General features: G+C 46.1%; 1 protein-coding gene across 1 annotated transcript in view; it reads left to right on the plus strand.

Moving 5' to 3' along the window:
* LOC147622690 (SH3 domain-containing protein 2-like) overlaps window positions 1-21,242 on the plus strand; it is an 80,396-nt gene that overhangs the window by 52,326 nt on the left and 6,828 nt on the right. Inside the window, exon 10 of the mRNA XM_086822298.1 lies at window positions 434-508. Coding sequence (XP_086678424.1) covers window positions 434-508 — 75 coding nt within the window. The remainder of the gene's footprint in view (window positions 1-433; window positions 509-21,242) is intronic.

The raw sequence follows: 21,242 nt of genomic DNA on the forward strand, positions 1-21,242 counted from the left end.
CTAGTTATGTCTTTAAACTTCCCATTTGTTGTGCTCTTATCATGCCGTTAACGGAAGGATCTTGTTGATTTTCAGCCTTTACAGTGGACCACTCTCAATAGTGGTTCATGTCTGGTTTCAGATTTAGAACTTCACTCCATTGGTGGAAGTTTGCATTCTTATCTATTTCAACAGACTGTCTTTTCTAGCTGCTCAATTTCTCATTTTGAGATCCGCATATTTCAATGTCCAAACACCTCTTTGTTTGCCTCCACTTCTATTGTTGCATCTTGGTTTTTAAACATAGTTGATTAGGACCTTCATTCACTGTTTAAGACAATGGAATGAAGGGGTTTTTAAAATTATGTCCATTAATAGATAAAGTTCTTTGCTACTGCAGTTTTGGTAGATTTTCTTGATGCAGTTATTATGTTTTTTGGTTTTTTTCTCGCAGGTTATTCACTCTTTTGAGGCACAGTCGCCTGGGGAACTTTCTTTGACAGCTGGTGATTATGTGGTGGTTCGTCAAGTGAGAATCCTATTTCTTTTCCCTTTGTTAAACCTTTTTGCCTTGTTGATTGGAAAATACAAGTACGAATTGCTCAGAACATTCTAAATTCATTACTTACACTCACAATTTGTCACATTAATATGGGAAATGGAGAAATTGAAATGGAAACAGGGGGCTGAAACTAGAAATGCCATGTCAGCAAGGGGGATGTAAAACAAGGGGGAGAGGAAGAAGAAGGGGCAGAGGAGAAACAGATAGAGATGTAAGAAAATAGGAGAGTATATGATAGGAGATTGGTGAAAAGAAAGCACAAAAAAATCGGCCTGAAATGGGAGGTTTTGAAAGAAAAATAGTAGGTGTTGTCGGGGAAAGGGCGGTGGGAGGATCTTTGCATTGCATGTGCGGGCATCCACCCGTTCCTGTAGGAGGTGAGCCATGCATTCTTGCATTAATCATCAAATCACCCGTTTCGTGGCTATGAGCCCACATGGGGCGGGGCGGTAGAGCAGGTGGTATGGGGGAAAACTTGTTTGGGCTGATTCATTATGAGTGTGTGTTTGTGTGTGCGAACCCACTCTTAGGAGAGTGGATAAGTATGCATTCAATGTGAGTCTATGAGGTAGATGAACCTCTAGGCTATAAAAGCATTGTACTTGGTGAAGGCTCTAATATGTCAATCAACAGTCATTGAGTTGCTGCAATCTCTTTCTCTCTCCCTCCCTGCACACACACCAGCACTATTGGTACCATGCATGTCAACATAGTATTAGAGCCAAGTTTTTTTTTTCCCCGAGTAAAATAGGGCTGATTATATCACCACAAAATCTCATACAAACACACCCTAAAGCGCCAAAAGATACAAGGGCAACCAACCGCACTCAAAGGCAAAATTTATACAAAAAAACAAAACCTATACAAAATCTCAGGGAGGGAGCTAAGAGATGCAGTACATAAACCACTGTGGAGGAATGTCCTCCCATCGTGGGGTACTGTCATGTGCACACAGTGTGTATCTACCGTGTGCTACATGCACACAAGACTAGCTTCGAGGTTTCGGGAAGCTTGGAGCTAGGCAGGCTGATTGGCGAGTTGAGTTAGGGATAGACTAACGGGCGGGCACCCAAGTATGGACGGGCGGGCGCCCAAGTGTGGACGCCCGATGACCGGCCAAGAGCCTATAAAAGGGTGGCCAAGGTTAGTCATTAGTTCATAGAGTCTCACGTGACTTGTGAGAGCTCTATGGTCAGGAGCCTGGATCTAGTGCAGACATACACCTGCTTTATGCAGCCGAGGCCGACAGTAATCTCGAGGCCTGCGAGGGTAGCTTCGTGGCGGTATGGGACGTCACAAGGTAGAGATTGGTCAGTACGTCCATCTAGTTAGCTCAGCTCATGGCTCGGTGGGGATAGCCAAGTCTTGTGGGCTTGCCCACGGCTGTCAAGGTTGGGAGGTGAGTCAGGCCTGCACCCCCTTCACGTTTGTTTGGTTTGTTTGCAGGTTTCGAGTCTTGTACCAGGAGCGTTATACGAGGAGATCCTATGGGCACCTGGATGCCAATCTAAGTTTGCCAAAGGTTGGTTCTAAAACAAACACAGTCTATACCCACATAAACTGGAATCAATCAACAGGGGGTCAATAATCCACCTCTTGCCGCGAGAGGCAACCACCCTAATTCGCTGCCATCTAAGAGTATAAATCTCTGGGACTAAAGGAGGACCAATCCTCTGTTATTGGCCTCTGTCACCCACCCAGAAGTAAGAGGTGCCATAACCAACAACTCCTTTGGCAACCATGAGAGGAACTCCTATCGGTGAGAACTTGGCCTGCCAAAAGGACTCGGAATCCACCTCAAAGTGATGATCCAATCTGAAAAGCCACTGTAAACGAATAGCCTCATCAATCTCGGTTGGTCGAGCATGCACGAAAATGAGACCTCCAACACGCTGGGCAAGATCAGGGTCGGATATGCAATTGAATGCAGACCTCCTAGTCCGCACAGAGCGAGCAAGACCTGCATCCTAGCAAGCCCAAGAGATGTAAGATGGCTCACCACTCATGTGCCCAAAAGCGTCTCTGATGTGGGGACTCCATAGGATAAGTTTTCGCTCAATCTTCTCTATAAGAGTGGGCTCTGGGTGAATGAGGCATTGTCAGAGAGAATGCCAAACATGCAATAAACTACGAAGAAAGCAAACGAGGCGGCTGATAGCTGACAGTAGTAAAAATCCATCTGACAGAAGGCCTCCAATCTCCACCAAAGCGAGGAGAAGCCATAGGATCGGTCAGGAAACCCAAAGGCTTGTTCCTCTATCTTTGCTTTTGCTGCCAAGCAAAAAGTATCAAGAAAACCTCGCACATGCTCCAAGATGTGCGCATTATCCTGAACATACAGAGTTGAATCATTGGCATGCTCTGCATCAAAGAGGTCCTCAGATAAATCCAAAGGTAACCTCAGGCCATGAATGCTTGTAGTGCTGTCTCGAAGAAAATAAGACATGGCCTCAGCAAAGAACAAAAACAAATAAGGAGCAAGAGGACATCCTTGTCTCACAAACCGCTGCAAGTGAAAAGAATCACCCATACGACCTCCAATAGTCACTTTGCTGGCTGGCACAATGATAAAGGCCCAGCACCCCCATAATCCACTCGCGCGGAAAGCCAAGCCTGCTAAGAGTGCCCTCCAAGAAAGACCAGTCCACTCTATCATATGCTTTCTATCACCATTTGGTGCATCTCCATTTCTGGAGTCCCTTCTATGGGACTGTCACTCCATAGAGTCGCCAGATTTGTACCATGTTCACATGTGGCCAGGCCTGTGTTCCATGTGAAAGGGTCAGTCATGTTGTGTCACATGGATGAGAAGCAGTTTTGTGCCACTTGTGTGTGACCCGTATTGTGCCATATGGATGGGAGCATGTTTGCTACCACCCGTGTATGACCAGGATTGCGTCTTATCCATGGGACTGTCACTCCATGGTAGGACTGATATTTTTGCCAAGCTTTGTCTATGGGATTGTCACTCTATAGGAAGGTCTGTGCCAGGATTTGTGTTTTACCTATGGGACTGTCACTCCATAAGAAGACCGGGACTTCACATTTCTGTCGCGCTAGTTTTGCGTCCGACAAGAAATTCTTGTACAAGTTTCATGAAAGGGAGATTTCGTCCATTACATGTGCACATGCATTCAAGTTTGCATGCATAAACTTGTTTTTGCATGACTTGTTTTCGTGTGTTTGCTTGATATGACGCGCCAGTACATTGGATGGGGACGATTGTTTTTTTTGGCCTTTTTCAAATGTAAAATCTATAAAGTAGCGTAAACCTTAATATTTATAAGGTTGGGTGTTCACACATATTTAAATTTATGGCTGGACACCTTTCAATGTGGGTGCCCAAGAATTAACCATTGATTAAGGCCTAATATTATGTTAGACTAAGGATTGCATGGGAAAAAATCCCCCCTAGCACGTGGATGGTGGTGAAGGGGGTGGTGGATGGAAAGGGAGGTGTCGACTGGATTGGTGGAGGGGGGAATGGTTTTCGCCCGCTTGTTGCTGCCCCTGTATCCGCCTTCACACCTGCTGCCAGCTGCCCTGTACCCGCCATCAAACGGGCTGGCTTGCTACTGCCCTGTACCCGCTATCTGCTCCCGCCTGCTCTGCTGCCTTGTACCTGCCATCAAACGGGCAGGCTTGTTGCTGCCCTGTACCCGCCTCCATCACCCTGTTGTTGCAGCTCCTGTACCTGCCACCATTAGCATCTGCTGTTGTAGCTCTTGTACCCGCCATGCAACTTCTGTACCTACCATCAGCACCTGTTACTGTAGCTCTTGTACCCGCCATCAGCACCCGTTGCTGTTGCTCCTGTACTCGCCATCAGTAACCACCGACTGTTGCTGACTGCACCAACCATGACCACATTAAAGGGGTAGTCTCCTCTCCTTAGATCCCAATTTGAATCTAAATAAGATACTTGTTTCTGTAATTCAAATTAAGATTAAATTTAAATGTTGTTTTTCCAAGTCTTGTGTAGGCAATCATCACCACCGGTTCCCTTCACCATGGAAGGCCACTGGGATCATGATCTTTCCTCGTGAGTATCCTAACCGCACCCTCACATTCAGAGTAGCTAGTGAAGGTCAATGGGGTTTGAGGGAAATTGGGAGCAAAGCTCACTTGGGAGCACCAGGTATCACTCCCTCCGCGGTGCCTCACCCTGCTAGGTGTTAGTATGGGCGTGCTTGTTAGTGCACGGTCCCGGAAGACCAATGAGGGGCGAGTGTCCACCCAGTGAAGGTGGGAGATTGCCTGTGATTTGGTCTACTTCGACAACTGATTCTTCATCGACAGAAATCTTATTATTTTCAGTTGTATTCACTCCATGTTATGGAGAAATCTGGCCTTCCGGGACCGTGCACCAACAAGCACGCCCATACTAACACCTAGCAGGGTGAGGCACCGCGGAGGAAGTGATACCTGGTGCTCCCAAGTAAGCTTTGCTCCCAATTTCCCTCAAACCCCATTGACCTTCACTAGCTACTCTGAATGTGAGGGTGCGGTCAGGGTACTCACGAGGAAAGATCACGATCCCAGTGGCCTTCCATGGTGAAGGGAACCGGTGGTGATGATTACCTACAGAAGACTTGGAAAAGCAACATTTAAATTTAATCTTATCTTAATTTGAATTACTGAAACAAGTATCTTATTTAGATTCAAATTGGGATCTAAGGAGAGGAGACTACCCCTTTAATATGGTCATGCTTGATGCAGTCAGCAACAGTCAGTGGTTACTGATGCTGATGGTGGGTACAGAAGCTGCAGCAACAAGTGCTGATGGCAGGTACAAGAGCTGCAACAACAGGTGTTGATGGCTGGTACAGGAGCTGCAGCAGCCGGGTGCTCGAGGCGGGCACAAGGACAACATCTGGGTGCTGGAGACAGACCAGTGAGGGGCGGGTGTCCACCAGTGAAGGTGGGAGTCTGCTTGTGATTTGGTCTACTCCGACAACTGATTCTTCATTGACAGAAATCTTATTGTTTTCAGTTGTATTCACTCCATGTTATTGAGAAATCTGGCCTTGGGGCCCTTGAACACCTGTACATATAAATACTCCAAGAAATACAAACTGTATTGAGGGGGGGGCCGCCCCTTTTCGGCCCCAGTGATGGTATCAAGTGTTCTTTGTCATTTCCAGTTTTAATGTTGCAAGTATTGTTCCATTGTTTGTGTTGGTTAAGTGATTTAATAACGTGTATTTTATCTTCCGATTTGTAGGCCTTCTGTAGGGAGCAGTTACATTGGTATGAGAGCTCGGTCATCTCTCTTTCTCAAGAGGAGACATGGTGTTTTGAGATCGGAAGCAAACAAAGACACTGGACTCAATGGACAGCCAAGGCAACCATTTGGAAGTGCCAAATTCGAGAGGTCAATCAACTGTCTCTCGGGATTTTGATGCATTGCATGGAAGACACAAGCCTCTTGAGAGAGTTTATGACAGTGCTTTAATGGAATGGCCATCTCATGGGAAAGAGCCTATGCATGAGGATGAGCCCAATGCATTGAGGGCTGAATTGGAGCACATGAAGAAGCTTTTGCAGGCAAAGGAGCAAGAGCTGAAATTTTTGCACGAAGATCCCAATGTACAAAGTGTTATTGAAGCAAGGAAAGTTGATGCTATGGTGGATATGACCTTTGAGTCTATGGCTCGTGAAGTGGGCAAGAAGTCAAGGGAGTTGGCACTCTCCTATCTCATCCGAAAGGGTGATCTCAATGTTCAAGAATCCGCCTCGTTTGAAGCATGGACACCCAGCATCTCAACGGTTGAGGTCTTTTGTGCACAAGGAAGAGGCATCAGTCACTTCTCGCCATGCATCTACTCCTCATGGGACAGAAGGAAACAGATATGTGCATGTTGGAGCTAGTGGGTGACATGATGGCCTTGTGGATTCAAAGCATGTTTATCATGGAGAGAGTGTTTGGCATGCAAGCTGAAAGACTTTGCCCATTGAGTTGTCTCGTGGTGAGACACTGCATCATTCTGGCAGGTCACATGCATCTGGGCCACAGATTCATAATGCACATGCCACTATGCCTCGTGAAACATCTTTGGTTTCTCTTGAAACCCCAGTAGAGAGGGCTGTTCCATTGGATAAAGGGAAGAGAAAGAGGCATGAACATGAGTCACACGCCAAAAAGCTCAAGGAGTTTAAGGCAAGAGACAAGTTCGTGAAGTTTGATGCCTTTCATAGAGAGTATGATGCCTCTAAGGTGCTTGCTTTCGTGGCGCAGTTTGACATTGCTTTTAGTGATGAGGACTTCACTGAGAAGTCTAAAGTTCGTCATGGAAGCATGTTCCTGAAGGGGAGAGCTGCCCATTGGTGGATCACTGAAAAGACCACCAAAGATCCCATTTGTACTTGGAAAGAGTTTAAGGATAGATTTTATGTCCAATTTTTGCCTCCAAATGCGGAGCAAATCCTTACACAAAAGTGGGACAGACTTGAGCAAAAAGACAATGAGAGTGTGCAACAATATGTAAACAAATTTTGGAAAGTCTTGCTTGAGGTTACTCTCTTTATGCAACTCTTCGAAGATGAAAAGAAGAGGAAGTTTCGCTCTGGGTTGCAACCAGCTTACCGTTTGGGCATCGAATTGCACCCGAAACGCACCCTTCAGCAGCTCAGCATCTGCTCTTGCTACGAAGCAATTGGTGCTTAAAATTAAGCAGGATCATGGAGGTTCTAAGGGTAAAGAGAGGGCTGTCCCAAACCTGCAAAAAGGTGGACAGCCCCCTAAAAAGAACTTTCGGGAAGCCCAAAAGGGAGGTAAAGCTGAAAATACCCCATCCAAGGACATTTGACCGAAGAAGAACAAGTTTGGCTTGACTCCTGAGCAAAGGGAGTAATATGCAAAAGAGAGGAAACGCTTTTCTTGTAGTAGTAAAGAGCACATGTTTAGGCAATGCCCTACCTGCAAGCAAAAGCAAGAGGACAAGCCACCCAAGGCTAATGTGCATGCCATTCACGATGTACAAGGTAGTACTGAGCATGATAGCAAAGAGAGGGTGGTATGTAAAGCTTGGGGGCAAATCAAGGATCAGCCTGTCTTATTCATGTTTGATGATTGTGCGACAGATAACTTCATCTCTACACAGATGGCAGCTGCCTTGGGCATAGAGATTGGCGACATGGGACCCCAGATTGAGGCAGATGCCGCTTTTGTTGGCAAAGAGGTGTAGGTGACTTCTCTTATTGGAAAGTTGTGCATACATATGTAGGGCTATTTGGATCATGAGCATTTCTTGATTGCTCCTCTAAATGGATGTGATGTATTGCTTGGTAAACTTGGGCATCATAGGCTTGAGCCCCGCAAAGAATATAAAACCAACAGGATCACTTTTATGCATAAAGCCGCATGCATGTCATTGATGCTACTAAAGAAGGGGATTCCATCCCAGTTGTATCTCACATCCAAATTAATAAGGCAATGAAAAAGAGTCTTTCCACATATTTGGTTTTTGTTTGTGACAAGATTGAACAAAGTCATGTGAATGTGGATGTATTGACTCAAGATAGGCTGAATTTTCTTAATGCATATAAAGATTGTTTTGTCGATGCATTGCCAGGAGAACTATCTCCTGAGAGGCCCGAGGATCATCGCATAGATCTTGTGTCAGGTAGTTCCCCACCTAACAAATCCGCGTATCGTGTGAGTGCAATGAGGAGCCAGGTAAGGTGTGCTGCCTGCAAGAGTGACGAGCGTAGGTGCGGGCAGCAAAGACAAACTGACACAGCCGTTTGGCCACAATATCTGTAGAAGAAACAGACTCCACATCCTTCGAGAAGAAGGACCATAGGAAAGCGAGGGGCTCCTCAGAACTTTTGCAAAAATTAGCCCTGTGCATCAAAATAAAAGCACCTGCAGCATCAAAAATTTGGAGGTTTGAAGCCTCTGCAAGAACCATGGAAATCACTAGAAATTGGATGGTAGTTGAGAAGTTCACCGGCCCAAACTTCCCTACTTGGTAGACAAAAATCTGACTCATTCTAATGCGGGATGGAGTGTGGAATATTGTCAAAGGGATTGAGAAGAAGCCTGAAGCAAATGAAGAAACCCATAAGCTTCAGCTTGGGAGGATAAAAATGACAAAGCATTGGGACTTATTGCTTGGGATTTGCTGACAATCTCATCCACCATCTGGACTTCAACAAAACAGCCCAAGAGGTATGGGAGAAATTGGAAAATCTTTTCGGCAATCAAATTAACAACTCAATGGCTTTTCTCAAACAGAAGTTTTTCCAGTTTAAAGATAAATGAGAGTCAAACTTCGGGTGAGTATCTGAGCAACTTAGGCTCCATCCTTCAACAACTTGAGGCCTTGAAAGCATGAGTTTTGCAACCAATGAATACAAAATCAAACAAAATGTCGATGTAGAAATCCAAGTGGGAGTTGAATCTCTCACCGGACTAGTACCAGATCCAATATTCCAAATCCAAGTCCAAATCTAAGTCCAAGTTCAAGTCCAGATCCAAGTCCAAGTTCAATGAATCCTTGGCTTGTACACCAGGTACACAAGGGGATGCATGTAGATGTCGAAGATTATGATGACTAGTAGAAAGCTCCATGCCCAATCCTGAGTAGAAACAGTCCACCAAGAGAGGTCGCACAAATAGGTGGTTTTTAGCTTCAAGGTGATGGTGGTGCTGAGTTTGGCGAAGATGATGGTGCTGTTGTATGGCGGCGTTGGCAAGTGGTACAGTACGACCAGGCAGCACTGGTAGATAGCGTAGCCAAAAGGTTCAGAAGGTGGTGCTGGTTGGCTGGCACAGGTAGCGCAACCGGCAGGTAGGAGGCTGACGACAAGCATAGTAGCGCAACCTGTAGGTAGGAGGCTGGCGACAGGCATAGTAGCAACAACAGGTTGCGCAAGCAGCGTTGGCATGCGCTAGTTGACGCTGGCGCAAAAGGTGGTTCTGGAGACAACAACTAGGCAGCTGGCGGAGCAAACAATCTAGTACAGTTGGCGGAGCTGGCCAAATAGGCGGCTGGAAGGTGGCGCACACGTGTTGGTGGTAGGCGCAATGCCGTCGTAGGGGCAGTAGCGCTGAAGGGTGGTAGAAGAAAACTCCTTGTTCAAAAAGCTTGATAATGATGACGATGATTTTCACACCTTCGCGATCTCGTTTATGATTAGAAGAGAGACTCTTGCTTCTTTTATACCTATGGGTAGCCTTGCTTTTTGCCAAAAGCTACCAAAGCTTTTGCTTTTCTTTACCTTGCTTTTAATAATAAGATGTTACTCATCTTTTAATAAAGTTCTTGTGCTTTGCTTGTCTAGCTTCAGGGCCTTGCTTTTTGGCCCTTGAGCTGCTTTTTGGAAACGTGGATTTTAGCTTTTTGGTCCAGCTCAATCTCCTCTTGCTAGAAATGCTCCCACCTCACGGTCAATCCAGTTTGACTTTTTACTTTTCTTTGCTTTTTGACCAAGATTGGTGTTTTTCCATGTGCCAACTTCATGGTCTCTGTTCCCATGCCTTCATCTATCTGTCCCGTGTTTGGGCACGGGTTCCATCATGTGAAATAGAGCTAGGAGGGCCAAATAGTTACATTTCCTCCCTCTTACATCACAGTTGTCCTCAACTGTGGCCTCAATTGTGGACTGCAGGGGTTCCAGGCTTTTCCATATGTTCCCAGTATATCATATGTTCCCAGTATATCATATGTTCCCAGTACTAGCCCTGTCTTGTGAGCTTGTGCATCTGGTCTTTCCCCAAATCTATGGTGTCATCTACTCATTTGGCAACATCTCGATGCCTTTTCCTTAACCAATAGTTTTGTTCTTGATGATACTTCATGGCTTGTCACATGTGTTAGATAAAATAAATGCATACTTACCTTCTGTAAAAACTAGACAAAAGCTAGTCAAACAGGTATGCATCATTCGCGTCTACTAGTATTCCAGGTACTGGCCAGGTAGTTTGGAGCCTAGTGGACTATCACAAGACATAAATCCAAGCATTGTCCACTCATCAAAAACAGCACACAAAGTCAAAGAAATTCAAACATACATCAATATGCAGTGCACAAGTAATGATCCCTCTGTTCATGGATTGTCCTGTCTGGTTTCATCGGAAACTCTGTTGAGCTATTTGGCTCTGGAGGGAAACTGCTCAGACTATCCTCAAGGCCATCAGGTCACTAGGACCGCTCGAGAGTTCATCAATATTCATCTGGGCCATCTGGTCGCATTGACCGCCCAACTATGAAATCCAATACAGTCATCTAGGCTATCTGGTCACAATGACCGCCCGACTGTGAAGTCCAATACAGTCATGTGGGCTGTCTTGTCGCAATGACCGCCTGATTGTTCATCAATAGTCATTTGGGCTATCTGGTTGTAATGACCGCCCAACTATGAAGTCCAAGATATCTGGCATTGTTGCTGTCCAATGGGTCATTTGGCATCGTTGCCACCCAAATACAAATCTTGCTCCTTGGGTTATCTGGCATCGTTGCCACCCAAACTAGAGCATGCCAAAATAACCATTATATAAGCAAAATAATGATCAATTCCATTTCAATATATATACAATGAAGAGGGCTAGAGGTACAATCCCTCCCTCTTGAATCTGTCTTGATCGCAAGATGTCTATATTTGTTCTTCAAATACATCCGAAAGAATCAACATTGATCCTTTGCTAGCATAAAATCTTAATGCTTCAAAAATTTCTTTTTTAGCTTTGTTCCACAAAAATTCCCACCGCTTTCTTTTTCAAAATTTGCAATGGAATAGCATCCATTGCAATCTTCTTGATGAACTTCCTGGCGTGATGTCAATCTGTTGGTCTTCCGATATCAAGCTAGTATTCCGGATTTGGGATCTACAAGGGCCCATGTTTTGGAGCGAGTGTTCAACAATTCCGAGGAAGAAGTGGCAAAACTTTTTAGAGGAGGATTTTTCACTGCTTTGGATGCAGGCAAGGATTTACTGGATGAGCTTCACTCTTAGCCGGGTAGTCATCATTCTACAGGAGAGAAGCCGTTCACATCATCGACGGTCTCCTTCGCGAAATCCCTCTGGATTCATCAGTCTTTGGAGAGTTCCCTCTCGCCTTCACCACCTCGACATCGGGGGATTATTGGTTTGTCGAGTTCTTCCTCCATGCCTCGTGAGGAACGAGCTCAATTAATGAAGCTTTTGAAGCCTCCCTAGTTCAACGGGAAGATGGATGGAGAACTTGTAACCATTTGGACCCGTGAGATGGCCACATTGGCAGCAATAGGTGGTTTAGATATTTTTCAGCTCCATTTGGTGGGTACGTCTTTGACGGGTGCTGCTCTCTTGTGGTGGGAAGACCACCTTAGGCACGACTCCATGACTTGTTGAGATGACTGTCACAAGGCGATCTTGAAGTAGTTTACTCCCATAGATTACGAGCGTGAATTGAAGAAACAGTGGGAGCATTTTATGCAGAAACATGGTGAATCGATAATTGACCGTCTTGGCTCGTTTCTGCATGCTTTTGTTGATGCTCCCAAGGACCGTCCGACAGTCAAAATAGGTTGAGCGATTTGTGGATGATTTGAAACCGTATATGCATGCAGACATTTGTGCACATCAGCCTTGTGATCTTTTAGATGTGGTTTGTTTTGCTACAACCCTCGAGATGCGGGAGAGTTCCAATTGTGGGGCTCAACAACAAGGGCAACAAACAGAGGGTAGCCAGCCTCAGTGACTCACCTCACCCTTGAAGATCATCACACCAAGATGGTGGCTGGATAGTGCTTTTATTGTGACTCCACCGAGCACATCGCAAAGGATTGTCCGAAGACCTGGAGGAGCAATTCAAGGAGGCGGCTTCTTCAGAACCGGAGGTGCAGTCCAAGGAGGCTTCTTTCAAAATCGGAGGATGAGAGTGAAGGAGTTGCATGTGTGCGCATCTCAGCTTTTTTCATTTCTCGGGATGAGCACATGAACAAAGGAAGTTTTCAGCCAGGCCTCTGAGAGAGTCTTCATAGTTGTCGTTTGCACGTAGTGGATAATCTTTGGCTTCAGTGGCGATCACTTTAGTTTCTGGGGTCGTTCAGGAGGGCTCTTCTCACTTGCCATTTGGATTGGGTGGAGTATCTTCACTGTCTAATGTCATGGAGGCACCACAGGAGGACATGTGATCAGATTTGTCTTGGTCATGGGAGGATAGGCTAGTTGGTGTATCTTCACAGTACACAAATTTCTTGGAGACTGTACCGACAACAATCGGGGTTTTGACTTTGGTGTATCAACGGATGTATTACTTGAAGTATGTTCCACAGGACATGGGTGGTTTAGGCATATAGGTGCCGAGAAAAACTGATGGTTATAGATTTAGTGCAACGTTTCTGAGGAGTATGGTTCTTGGCTCTGCTTTCTTCCTTCAAGGTGCATTGGAGGCGGTGCAAGCAATTCATGTGCTCCATCTGAGTCGATGTGTTAGTGGTTGGAGTTTGGATAGCGGAGTTTTTCTCGGCCATTCTCTAGAGTGTTCTTCTCGTGGGCCACCAGAGGATACTCAGAGGTGTGTAGTGTTTTTTCATGGACAGTTGGACAGATGGAGAGTGCTCGATCATGTGGAAGTTGGTCCTTCACAGGTTTCTCTGCAGGTCTTTGTGCTGATGTTGCGAGGACGGAATATGAGCCTTCGCAGTGGTTGCACCCGATTGAGTGGGTTCAGAGGGTTGCATGTCCGTGAATGTGGGTGATGATCCTGTTTTTTTTGTGCCTGGGTGGCACAGCCTCTGTAGTCGGTGGGTGTAATCCAAAGCAGTCTGTGATGGAGGTCTGGCAGGCATTGTGCTAGCTCTGGCTCTCTGGGTGCTGTCTCAACATGACGTCTCAATGGCGGTGGAGGTCTAATAAGTACATGCTGAGACATCTCTAATCCTCATACTGCATTATCCGTGATAGAGGGTTGAATCCATCTTGAAAAGGACGTGAACTCTGCCACAGATCCCTTAGTAAGGTGGGCATCTGAACAAATAGTGCTCCCTTGTCTTCACCTCCTGGGTTTGCATACCCTCTCGTGGGATGCCCTTTGATCTACCAGATTCAATCGGAGACAATGAGGTGATACCCTCAGCGGCCAATCGGAATCCACATGGCATGTGTCAGGTGTTTGTGAAGGTATTTGGGGCTTTCGATGAGTCCATCCTCTGAAACTCTCAAAAACTATTGTCTGTAAAACTGGAGTTTTGTGGGAAGGTCGGATGGAACTCTAAAACTTGTGGTTAGCATTTTCAAGGAACATAAAGAGTGTAGCATCTAGCTCATTGCCCAACCATAGGGTCCATTAGTCTCACCCTCGAGCTGAAGGTTAGAAGCATCTAGAGACTTGGCTCCACATGCAAAGCCCTGGCGTCTCATGCCACCAGGACACAGCCCTCCGATGTAAGCACATAGAAATCTTGGTAGGGCCATGAGTCCAGATCCAAGGAGCTCTCCTCAAAGTGACTCAATAACTCACTTATATAGGCCTTCGATAAGATAGGATCCATAAGCAGCCCAAGCCTCCAAAACTCCAAAACTTTTCCTTGTATAGATGCCTAATCCCATCCCTTGGTTAACCTGACCAAAGGTTAGTTATATAAACTGTGCTAGGGCCTGATACTTCCTTCCTTAAAACCATTGATATCCTCAGCAATAAATTTGAGGAAACGACTCTTCAGACTACGCATGGTTTCTTGTGTAGCCTTGACTTTCCTTCCATTTTCCTTTCATTTGATCAGACACTCGTGGTAAATTGTATTCCGAGAGAGCTTAGTATGCTGATCTAGAAACATCTCAAGTTCCAAAGGAATAAATCTAGTCATGTCCTCGAGGTTAGAGATCTTCTCTATTGGCACAATCTCATCACCTTAACCTAGACGTTCTTTCAAAAGACTTACATGAAACATGGGATAAATCTTGATTCCGGGAGGTAGTGCTATAGCTTATAAGCTACATCACTTGTTTTCTGTGTTTTGTGAAGGACCACAACATCCCACACAACTTGTAATGCTTGCCAATCCTCATTGTCTTAGACTCCTCCATACAATAAGCATGCATGAGCTGAATCTAGTAGTTGCATGCTGCTATCATAAGCTCTATTTGCGGGAAGTATTGTTCTTACTTAGAATGTCTCTTGGAGATGTATGCCTTCAACATATTCTCCATCCATCTAACCATCCATGGCACGACCCTGTGTTTTTCTTTGGACAGTATGCAGGTGTGCACGGGGACATGGTGGACAGTGTGAATGGCATCAGATTTGAGTTAAAAAGGGAGCCCATGTGTGGACAACCCCAAATGTGAAGGGGGCAAAGAGACTTTAATTTAAAAAGGTTTTATAACCTTTGGTGGGCAAAAATTAAAGTTATAAAAGGTTTTAAAACCTTAGGAGGCCACTTAGCAATTTATAGAGGCTACTCCACTTTTGGAGGCCCACGACTCTCTTCTCCCTCTCGCTTGCTTTTTGGGGGGGGGGGTGCTAGTTCTCATGCGTGGAAGAGAGGAGAAGTCGACTGCATATGGGGCTGCTGGTTTTTGGCTGCGCACAGAAGAGCCAGTGCATATCTGTACGACTGCTGCAGGTACAGTGTACGGCTGCTCTGCAAGTACAAGTCGACTGCTGGAGAAGGTGTGGTTGCTGTGAGTTGTTGAAGATCAGGCCGTACAGCTAGGCCGTACAGCACTGTACGGACAACAGGTACAGTGTACGGTGGCTGCAGGTACAGTCCACGAGTTCAGCTGTACGGCTGCATATTCAGGTGTACGACTGCACGACTGCAGGCATATGTGTACGGACAGGTACAGCTGGTACAGGCGGCTGTACGACAGCTGATACAGGAGACAGCTGCACACTATTTGAAAGGAGGGGCTGGTTTTTCATGAACATAGACATCATGGCGATGGCGTTCAACTGATGGAACTTTCGGCTTCTCTTTGCTTTGGGTTTGGGACTGTTTTGAGATCAGTTTGAGGACTGTTTATGGGCTGTTTTTGTTTGGCTGCAAATTCAGCTTTGTACTTGGGTTACTGGCTGCAAGTACAGGTCACTTGGTTATGTTTCTTGGCATGGGAGTGATGCAAGCTCGCATGGCTGCGTGCTCATGGAGCAGATTGTTTTCTTCCTGCTAGAAAGGAACAGAGGGACCTACAGTTATGGGCATCTCTATGTTTCCTAATGTTTCATGAGGGAACAGGTAACTTGATGTATGCCGTTGTTGGCACTGTTGTTGAATGGTGCCATGAATGGTTCTGTATGGAACAGGACAGAAGTTTCAAAGGGAAACAGGCCTAAAGGTTTCATGTGGAAACAAGTCGTAGGCTTCTCGAGGAAACATGTTTTTGGGTTTCTCCAGGAGATAGGTCACATGCAGGCAGAAGGTACAGGAGTGGACACATGTTTGGTACAGCCTTGCTATTGATTGGGCAAGGGACAGGGAATCCATGACAGAGATGGATAGTACCCTTGGAAGGTAGAGAGGGTTGGTACAGGTGTGTCGACTGTATGGTATGCTGTGCTGTGATACGAGTTCTCTTTTGAGAGACAGTTTGGGAGTCTGTGTTGTGATGCAGAAGCACTGGATGTGTTAGGGTGTGATGCTGTTCATAGTGTGAGAGGCTATGGATGGTTGTGGCAGCCCTGATCATGGGAGAAAGCTTCTGTATGCAGACTCAATGTGAGAGAGTCTTTCGATGTGAACAATGGCTGGACTTGTTTGTGGATGCCTAGTGGACAAGAAGCCATGATGCAGGTTCTTTGCAGGCTTCAGGGGTTCTACTGTGACGGCTGAGTTTCCAGCCTTATTGTAATCAAAGCTCTTATGATCAATTAAAGAAATACCGCAAGGGGCGCCATTGCGTTTTGGGGCCAATCGGTGTCTGTGTACTGTTTGCAGGAGCACTCTAGCTCCCCGTGTTTGTTTTCCTTTTCTAGGTCCTCAATGGCGTTGAAGTGTTTTATGTGCGAGTGTTTGTTTCACCGCCCGTCAGGCTGGTTTCAAGGTTCCGTTTGCCGGGACAATCGCCAACTTTCCTAAGGGGGCGAGCTCGTGGTTGTCTCATGAGAGTCACATCAAAAGCTTCAACATGAGGAAAGTGAAAAGGAAGTGCACGACACAGTGCAGGATTGTGTGTCTTTGTGTATATGAGGTGAAGAGCAAGAGCTGAAGATGAAGCTCAGGAGAAAAGACACGAAGGACAAGAAGTAGTCGGTCAGGAACAAGAAGCAGTTGAAGTGTTATGGTGCAGGAGATGCGTTGAAGGCTATGGCTTTTGACACTTTGTCACCGGTCGTATCTTCATAGAGGCTTCATGGGTTCGGAAGACAGTTTCTTTCTATGTTTAGCAGTGGTGATCTACTATGCTTCATCGAGGACTTGTGCTTACCACTTGGGTGGAGTGCAAGCAGGTTTTGGGTGCCTGAGGATGTATCAGAAGAGGCTCAGATGGAAGTGGAGGAACTTGACGAGGTTCTTATTCCCGAGCAGATACTGGCACATAAGGAAAGAGAGGTACAGGGTAAAGTTTCCCATCGCTATCCTGTGAAGTTCAAGAGCTGTTCACTGATGGATGTGAAGTGGATGGAGGAGGTTCACTGATGGATGTGAAGTGGATGGAGGAGGGTGACTTAGCAGATTCACCTCAAGATTTGCAGCTTTATCTTGATGCCTTTGAGTTGGAGTCTTTTCTTGTTACGGCTCATTCAGGTTCAGCAGAGCGTAGGTCTGGAGCATTGCCTGATGCTCAAGAGGGGGGTAGCACCTTGTTACAGACAGGCTCAGTTGTCATCTAGGAGTCACTTGGTGACATCTTTGTATTCACCCGAAGGTACTGAGGCTGACAGTACATCTGCTTATGGGACTTCTATGATCTTGTGTTCTAGACACATGAGATGGTAAAGTTGGGTCTGGTTCACAGTCGGCCGTACCTTGAACTATGACTGCAACTATGGATAACTCTATGGAGGGCATAAGTCTTGCGAGCAGTCCTAGAGTTGGTTTGGTTCATATATGGATTGAACCCTATTTGTGCATGTATGCATACACTTTTTGAGGTAGAGGTATTTTTGTATTCTGGTGCCATTGGATCTTGGTACCATTGAGAATACATTGGGAAATACTCTGCATTGTGTCGTGTGCTGCATGTATGTACATCAAGTGCTTTATTATGTTCATGGATGCATCATTGGGTGTGACTCCTGCGGGATGGCCATGAGACATATGTGGGAAGTACTTAGTGGATGTAGTGTTTGGATGCATTGAGTGCTTTCATATGCTCATGTTGTACCATCAGTCGTGGGTCCTGCGGGATGCCCATGGGCGTAAGGCTTGCGAGCAGCCCTTAGACTGTTACTTTGGAGTAGGTAGAGCATTTTGAGGAGCATATTGTTTGCGAATGCATATGTGTGTCATGCATATGTGTGTCATATGTAGAATGATGCATGGTTTTGTTTTTGGCTAACACAGTTAACGTGTTTCCATTTGATTTTAGACTTTTGCTGTAGGTTCTGAAGGAACAAGCAAGAGGTGTTTGTCACTTTGGTGTGACAGTGTGGCTTATTGTGCAGGATGATTGTTTTATCATCCAGATGCATTGGAGGGCCATTGTTTTTGTCGTATGGGGTGTCTTTGCTCATAAGATGCTTTACTGTGCCATTGAGTGCAATCGAGGACACTTGCCATTTTTCAAGAGGGGGGTATGTCACGACCCTGTGTTTTTCTCTGGACAGTATGCAGGTGTGCACGGGGACATGGTGGACAGTGTGAATGGCATCAGATTTAAAGGGAGCCCATGTGTGGACAACCCCAAATGTGAAGGGGGCAAAGAGACTTTAATTTAAAAAGGTTTTATAAACCTTGGTGGGCAAAAATTAAAGTTATAAAAGGTTTTAAAATCTTAGGAGGCCACTTAGCAATTTATAGAGGCTACTCCACTTTTGGAGGCCCACGACTCTCTTCTCCCTCTCGCTAGCTTTTTTGGGGGGGGGGGTTGCTAGTTCTCATGTGTGGAAGAGAGGAGAAGTCGACTGCATATGGGGCTGCTGGTTTTTGGCTGCGCACAAAAGAGCCAGTGCAGATCTGTACGACTGCTGCAGGTCCAGTGTACGACTGCTGCAGGTACAGTGTACGACTGTTGCAGGTACAAGTCGACTGCTGGAGAAGGTGTGGCTGCTGTGAGTTGTTGAAGATCAGGCCGTACAGCCAGGCCGTACAGCATTGTACGGACAGCAGGTACAGTGTACGGTGGCTGCAGGTACAGGCGGCACAGGTCAGGCTGCTACAGGTGCAGGCGGCGCAGGCAGGTATAGCTGCAGGTACAGTCCAGGAGTTCAGCTGTATGGCTGCAGATTCAGGTGTACGATTGCACGACTGCAGGCATATGTGTACGGACAGGTACAGCTGGTACAAGCGGCTGCTGTACGACAGCTGATACAAGAGACAACTGCACACTATTTGAAAGGAGGGGCTGGTTTTTCATGAACATAGACATCATGTCGATGGCGTTCAACTGATGGAACTTTCGGCTTCTCTTTGCTTTGGGTTCGGGACTGTTTTGAGATCAGTTTGAGGACTGTTTATGGGCTGTTTTTGTTTGGCTGCAAATTCAGCTTTGTACTTGGGTTACTGGCCGCAAGTACAGGTCACTTGGTTATGTTTCTTGGCATGGGAGTGATGCAAGCTCGCATGGCTGCGTGCTCATGGAGCAGATTGTTTTCTTCCTGCTAGAAAGGAACAGAGGGACCTACAGTTATGGGCATCTCTATGTTTCCTAATGTTTCATGAGGGAACAGGTAACTTGATGTATGCCGTTGTTGGCACTGTTGTTGAATGGTGCCATGAATGGTTCTGTATGGAACAGGACAGAAGTTTCAAAGGGAAACAGGCCTAAAGGTTTCATGTGGAAACAAGTCGTAGGCTTCTCGAGGAAACATGTTTTTGGGTTTCTCCAGGAGATAGGTCACATGCAGGCAGAAGGTACAGGAGTGGACACATGTTTGGTACAGCCTTGCTATTGATTGGGCAAGGGACAGGGAATCCATGACAGAGATGGATAGTACCCTTGGAAGGTAGAGAGGGTTGGTACAGGTGTGTCGACTGTATGGTATGCTGTGCTGTGATACGAGTTCTCTTTTGAGAGACAGTTTGGGAGTCTGTGTTGTGATGCAGGAGCACTGGATGTGTCAGGGTGTGATGCTGTTCATAGTGTGAGAGGCTATGGATGGTTGTGGCAGCCCTGATCATGGGAGAAAGCTTTTGTATGCAGACTCAATGTGAGAGAGTCTTTCGATGTGAACAATTGCTGGACTTGTTTGTGGATGCCTAGTGGACAAGAAGCCATGATGCAGGTTCTTTGCAGGCTTCAGGGGTTCTACTGTGACGGCTGAGTTTCCAGCCTTATTGTAATCAAAGCTCTTATGATCAATTAAAGAAATACCGCAAGGGGCGCCACTGCGTTTTGGGGCCAATCGGTGTCTGTGTACTGTTTGCAGGAGCACTCTAGCTCCCCCTGTTTGTTTTCCTTTTCTAGGTTCTCAATGGCGTTGAAGTGTTTTATGTGCGAGTGTTTGTTTCACCGCCCGTCAGGCTGGTTTCAATCCATCTTAGGAAAGCGTGTTTTCAATTTGGAGAACACTGATTGCCAAAATTGTATAGTGAATTTGGGATGTTGGTCATTGAGAATCTTCTATGGCAACCTATAGTGCTTTTGCAATTGCTTTATAAAGAGTTCAGCCAATTCATGGCTCTTCACATTTGACTTAGTGTCAAATCCCCACCGGATCTCCTCGTAGAACGCTTCTGGTACGAAACTCGAATCCTGCAAACAAACAAACAACAAGGGGGTGCAGGCCTGACTCACCTCCCAACCATGACAGCCGTGGGCAAGCCCACAGTCTTGGCTGTCCCCATCAAGCCACGAGCTGAGCTAACTAGGTTGATGTACCGACCAATCTCCTCCTCGCGACGTCCCATACCGCCACGAAGCTACCCTCGCGGGCCTCGAGATTGCTGCCGGCCTCGGCTGCGTAAAGCAGGTGCATGTGTGCACTAGATCCAGGATCCAAGACCATAGAGCTCTTAGAAATCACGCGAGACTCTATATATCTAATGACTAACCTTGGCCACCCTTTTATAGGCTCTTGGCCGGTCATCGGGCGTCCACACTTGGGCGCCCGCTCGTCCATACTTGGGTGCCCGTCCGTTAGTCTATCCCTAACACAGCTCGCCAATCAGCCTGCCTAGCTCCAAGCTTCCCCAAACCTCGAAGCTAGTCTTGTGTGCGTGTAGCACACGGTAGATACACACTGTGCACATGACATACTCCCCTTCCTCGAAGAGCTCACTCCTGAGCTCACTAAAAGGCCAGGGTAATCTCTCTGAAGAGTAGTCAATGTCTCCCATGTAGCGTCCTTCTCAACACGATCCTTCCACTTGATCTTGTATTCCGTGATAAGCGTATTACGCAATCTTCTTTTACGAAATCCAAGAATCTTTTCAGGTACGTGCGGAACAAATGTCATATCCTCGACATCTATAATTTCTTGGGGAGTAACTAACTGGTCTGTTCCACCCAGTACTTCCTTAAGTCTACTAACATGAAATACAGGATGAACTTTCACATGAGAAGGCAAATCCAATTCATATGCAACTGAACCAATCCTTCGTGTAATATGAAATGGTCCACAGTATCTAGGGGATAAATTCGGAGATCGACCTGTCCGTAAAGTCTCGGA

This window comes from Cibotium barometz, chromosome 28, assembly GCF_041138505.1.
Source record: "Cibotium barometz isolate CiBa-2024 chromosome 28, ASM4113850v1, whole genome shotgun sequence".
Taxonomy (NCBI): Eukaryota; Viridiplantae; Streptophyta; class Polypodiopsida; order Cyatheales; family Cibotiaceae; genus Cibotium; species Cibotium barometz.